This window comes from Otolemur garnettii, unplaced genomic scaffold (assembly GCF_000181295.1).
Source record: "Otolemur garnettii isolate 467f Iridium unplaced genomic scaffold, OtoGar3 scaffold00009, whole genome shotgun sequence".
In the NCBI taxonomy this organism is placed as follows: domain Eukaryota; kingdom Metazoa; phylum Chordata; class Mammalia; order Primates; family Galagidae; genus Otolemur; species Otolemur garnettii.
This window is the reverse complement of record NW_003852404.1, coordinates 8,409,269-8,414,923: the sequence shown is the minus strand read 5'-3', so window position 1 is coordinate 8,414,923 and position 5,655 is coordinate 8,409,269. Positions and strand designations below refer to the sequence as shown.

Below are 5,655 nucleotides of genomic sequence, written 5' to 3'. Positions count from 1 at the left end.
AGGGATTATAGGCATGAACTGCTAAAGCACAGCCCCCAGCTGCGTTTTAAACAAGAGAACGAATCTGTTTTTTTTGTCAGTTTTTGGCCAGGGCTGGGTTTGAACCCACCATCTCTGGCATATGGGGCCGGTGCCTTACCCCTTTGAGCCACAGGCACCGCCCCTGTTTTTTTTTTTAAGAGACAGAGTCTCACTTTTTCACCCTCGATAGAGTACCGTGGTGTCACCACTCACAGCAACCTCCAACTCCTAGGCTTAGGCGATTCTCTTGCCTCAGCCTCCAGAGTAGCTGGGACTACTGGTGCCCGCCACAACGCCCAGGCATTGCAGTTTTTTTATTGCAGTTTGGCCAGGGCCAGGGTCGAATCCACCACCCTCAGTATTTGGGGCTTGCGCCCTACCCACTGAGCCACAGGTGCCACCCATCTTCAAGCACTTTATATATGTATGTCAGGCACCCTATACCTTCCTCCAGTCATAACCACAGCCAGTGCTGCATTTATTCTCAGCATATCTCATGGGGCTTTAGTTGGGAGTATCTAAAACTCTTGAGCTACCTTGGTATTTAGTGCCACTGCATGCGCTTTTTAAATTTAACCCTCAAAAGGTAAGTTTAGTGTCCTTAAGATGAGGCACTATGGGCAGCGCCCATAGCTCAGTGGGTAGGGCATCAGCCATATACACTGAGGCTAGCAGGTTCAAACCCAGCTCTGGCTAGCTAAAACAACAGTGACAAATGCAACCAAAAAAATAGCCGGGCATTGTGGCAGGTACCTGTAGTCCCAGCTACTTGGGAGGCTGAGGCAAGAGAACTGCTTAAGCCCAAGAGTTTGAGGTTGCTGTGAGCTGTGATGCTACAGCACTCTACTATGGGTGATGTAGTGAGACTCTGTCTCAAAAAAAAAAAAGATGAGGTACTATAATAAACACTTTATCCCTATGAACTGACTACAGATGGCCCGAAGGCAGGAAGACCAAATAAAGGAGATGCCAGGTAAAATGTGAATGACTCAACAAAATCAGTCACTTCCCTGTACGGGAGCTGGCAAACCTACTGTCAGCTCTGAGGACACTAAGAGCTTCCGTGCTCTGCTTTTAAAATCCTATCCTAGTCCCAGCTACTTGGGAGGTTGAGGCAGAAGAATCGCCTAAGCCCAGGAGTTGGAGGTTGCTGTTAGCTGTGACTCCACTGCACTCTACTGAGGGCAAAAAAGTGAGACTCTGTCTCTACACACACACACACAAAATCCTATCCTGGTTCCTGTAGACACAAGTGCCAGGAAGTGGACTGTAAAGCATCCCCACCCCCAGGAATCTTCCCTGGTAGAGCTTCCTTACCTGACTAGGGGTGAGACCAGCAATTTCAGGGGTCCCTGTCCCTGGAGCATAGGCAGGATCCAAGGCGTCAATGTCAAAGCTGATATAAATGGGTTTGCCTCCCATCTGCTGCCTCACTTCCCCCATCAGAGGCACCAGGGACTTCATCCAGCAGTCTTCAGCCAGGACCACCCGGAAGCCCTAGAGAGGTAGGGATGGAAGAGCAGGAGGTCCAGGCTTCTACTAGGCAGCACAGACCTGGAACTTTCTGTGTGCCACTCCCATCCTCAGCTGCTCACATGCAGTTCACATTTGACCCTCCGTTTCCATGAGGAGATTACTGTCCCTGTTCTACAGGTGAGGGAGAGAGGGACAATGCCTGGTAATGAAGCAGGGTCAAAGTGGACCTTGGGACCGGATGCAGGGGCTCAAGCCTGTAATCCTAGCACTCTGGGAGGTCAAGCCAGGTGGAATGCTTGAGCTCAATTCAAAACCAGTTTGAGGCAAGGCAAGACCTCATCTCTACTAAAAACAGAAAAACTGGCTCAGCACCCCTAGCACCATGGTTATAGCACCAGCCACATACATCAAGGCTGGCAGGTTCGAACTCGGCCTGGGCCAGCTAAACAAGAATGACAAACAACTGCAACAAAAAATAGCCAGGTATTGTGGCAGGCGCCTGAAGTCCCAGCTACTTGGGAATCGCTTAAGCCCAAGAATTTGAGGTTGCTATGACGTCACGGCACTCTACCCAGGGTGACAGCTTGAGACTCTGCCTCAGAAAAAATAAATAAATAAATAACAGAAAAACTAGTAATGCATGCCAGTAGCCCCCGCTATTTGGGAGGCTGAGAAGTTGATAAGTAAAGACCCTGTGGGATCCACGGCTACCAGCAGGCAGTCAATGGGCAGCAAGGCACTTGGGGGGGGGGGCATTAAGTCTGTCACCTGGCTCCAGTGACAGACTGGCTCCTGTCCCCACTCTCTGAAGTTGATAAGTAAAGACCCTGTGGGATCCATGGCTACCAGCAGGCAGTCAATGGGCAGCAAGGCACTTGGGGTGAGGGGGGCATTAAGTCTGTCACCTGGCTCCGGTGACAGACTGGCTCCTGTCCCCACTCTCTGAAGTTGATAAGTAAAGACCCTGTGGGATCCACGGCTACCAGCAGGCAGTCAATGGGCAGCAAGGCACTTGGGGTGGGGGGGGCATTAAGTCTGTCACCTGGCTCCGGTTGTATCTGTAAGGATCCAAGGTCATGGAAGAGCCCCGGATGCCGATCTGCACCACCCGCTTACAATCCAGGAGTCCCTCCTCCACGCACCGGCGGAAGGGCGTCCCGTGGTAGAGCTTCTCTCCCAGGCCCTTGTCAGCGGTGTCTGTGTGGGCATCCACATGCAGCAGCCCCACAGGGCCATGCCTGGTGACAGCAGAGCAGCTCAGAGGCTAGACCTCCCTGCGGGACCCTCAACAGCCACTCTTCAAGCCACCAAAACTTGATGACAACTCAGCCACAGAGGGGCAGTGGACATCCATTTGCTGCCTTGTACCAGGCATCTGTCTTCAACTCACTCAGCATCTCTGAGGAACAATAACCTCAGAGGGTGGCGCCTGTGGCTCAAGGAGTAGGGCGCCAGCCCCATATGCTGGAGGTGAAGGGTTCAAACCCAGCCCCGGCCAAAAACCGCAAAAAAAAAAAAAAAAAAAAACAATAACCTCAGAGAAGTCAGGCAGAAAACAGACGTGTGCTGTGGCTGCCTCCCACTAGCTATCAACCAGAATCTGCTTCCCTCAGAGACAGAGTGGGCAGCGGGGTGAGTATGAAGGGTGGTGGCTCAGAGGTAAACTCAGTTAAAGCCTGAGCTCATCAGCCACCCTTTCTCCAACTGTGGCACCAAGAAGAAGCTTCGACCCAGCTCTGCCTCCATAATCTCCATCCATCCCTGCTACCCACCCAAAATAAACACATGATCCAAATCAGTGGGAGGCAAGTGCAGCTTCCAGAAAAGACCTGTACCCGCCCACCTCCAACCAGAATGCTACCCACATGATGCTGCCACATACAAATCCTGGAGCTACCACCCTCCGCCTCGGCCCTTCTGTCTCTTTCTCAAATTAAATTGCCCCAAATTAGCCAGTCCCCAGTAGACTCCACTTCTGGAAAATCAGTCTTCTCATTGTCTGGGAAAAGGGCCCTTTCAGGAGAAAACAGAGCCTCACAGCTCCCCTGTTGTGCCTATCAGTATTCGTATTTGGTGGCCGCAACAAAACAGAAACTAAAGTTCACTGGGGTTGTGTATTTCACCAGGGGCTCATCTTCCAAAAACAGAGTCGGGCTGTAAATGCTGAGCACGCATATCAGAACAGATCTGCAGCAAGGGAGGGCAGCTAGAAATGTTAATAATAAATTGTCTTGGCTTCCAACTGGTGACTGACAGAGACACCTGGAGCTCAACCTTAATTTTGATCCCCAGAAGCAACCCAGTTGGGAATTTCCTATCACTCCCAACAACCTGAGCCAGCAGCGGTCACCAGGTCACCCGATGCCACCTAGCAGCACAACTCATTCCCCAGCTCCTGCAGTTTGAAACCTCACTCCAGCAAAGCCATTTGGGACGTACTTTTTTGCAATTGCTTGTAATATGGGATATGTGATTGTGTGATCTCCACCTGCAAAGAGAAAAAGAAAACATCTAGAATGTGGCTACAATTATTACATAGGACAACTTGAATTTACCCAATTCTGCCACCCTTTTAGATTGACGAAGTGTAACCACAACTAAAATAAGATCCTGTTCAGTGGTAGGAAGTTTAAAATTTCACTGTCATTTAAAAGCAGAAATTGAGGGCGGCGCCTGTGGCTCAAAAGGGTAGGGCACCGGCCCCATATGCAGAAGGTGGCAGGTTCAAACCCAGCCCCGGCTCAAAAATAAATAAATTAAATAAAATAAAAAATAAATAAAAGCAGAAATTGAGCTGGGCATGGCAGCTCACCCCTGTAATCCTAGCAGGATGGGAGGCAGAGGCAAGAGGATGCCTTAAGCTCAGGAGTTCAAGACCAGCCTGAGTAAGAGCAAGACCCTGTCTCTACTAAACATAGAAAAAGTAGCCAGGGGATGCCTGTAGTCCCAGCTACTTGGGAGACTGAGGCAAGAAGATTGCTTGAGCCCAGGAGTTTGGGGTTGCTATGAGCTGTGTCACAGGGCACTGTAACCTGGGGCAAAAGAGTGAGCCTCTGTCTCAATAACAATAATAATAACAATAGCTAAGATTTATTGAAACTTAAAGCATGTTGGTCATAGTGGCTCGCACCTGTAATCCTAGCACTCTGGGAGGCTGAGACAGGTGGAGTTCAAGTTCACCTGAGCTTAGGAGTTCAAGACCAGCCTGAGCCAAAGTGAGACCCCATCTCTAAAAATAGCCATGTGTTGTGGCCGGTGCTTGTAGTCCCAGCTACTTGGGAGGCTGAGGCAAGAGACTTGCTTGAGACCAAGAGTCTGACGTTGCTGTGAGCTGTGATACCATAGCACTCTACTGAGGGTGACAAAGTAAGACTCTGTCTCAAAAACAAACAAAAAAAAATGTAAGGGGCGGCACCTGTGGCTCAAAGAGTAGGGCATCAGCCCCATATACCGGAGGTGGCGGGTTCAAACCTGGCCCCGGCCAAAAAAAATGTAAGGCACAATGCTGGACATTTCATATGCATTTTATTTTTCTTTTTTTGAGACAGAGTCACACTCTGTCACCCTGGGTAGAGTGCCATGGCATCAGCCTAGCTCCCAGCAACCTCAAACTCCTGGGTTCAAGCAATCCTGCCTCAGGCTCCTGAGTAGCTGAGACTACAGCCACCCTCAACAAAGCCCTGATAATCATGTACACTTTCATTCTATCCCCCTCACACAATACTTTGAGACAAGTAGTGCTATCATTCCCATTTCACACATGAGGACATGAGGCGTCAGCAGTGAATGCAATAACACAGCTAGTAACTGATAGGTGAAGCTGAGACTACAACCCTGCCACCCAGAAACCAGACTCCCACCACTATGTTATACAGGTTAGGCCCTCTCATTTGGCAAAAATAAGTTGGGATATTTAGAAGAGGATCCCTCGCTTGGCGCCTGTGGCTCAAGTGGCTAAGGCACCAGCCACACACACCTAAGGTGACAGGTTCAAATCCAGCTTGGGCCTGCCAAACAAAAATGACAGCTGCAACCAAAAAATAGCCAGGTGTTGCGGCGGACACCTGTGGTCCTAGCTACTTGGGAAGCAGAGGCAGGAGACTCGCTTGAGCCCAGGAGTTGGAGGTTGCTGTGAGCTGTGATGCCATGGCACTCTAC

The 5,655-nt window shown here is 50.1% G+C and overlaps 1 protein-coding gene across 2 annotated transcripts in view; it reads right to left on the bottom strand.

Annotated features, from left to right (window-relative positions):
• The window catches only part of AGMAT (agmatinase), an 11,535-nt gene that overhangs the window by 2,590 nt on the left and 3,290 nt on the right, over window positions 1-5,655 (bottom strand). For both annotated transcript variants that reach the window (XM_003783887.3, XM_012801601.2), the window contains exons 3-5: window positions 3,937-3,985; window positions 2,540-2,735; window positions 1,339-1,518 (exon numbers count right to left, since the gene is read on the bottom strand). In XM_003783887.3, coding sequence (XP_003783935.1) covers window positions 1,339-1,518; window positions 2,540-2,735; window positions 3,937-3,985 — 425 coding nt within the window. The remainder of the gene's footprint in view (window positions 1-1,338; window positions 1,519-2,539; window positions 2,736-3,936; window positions 3,986-5,655) is intronic.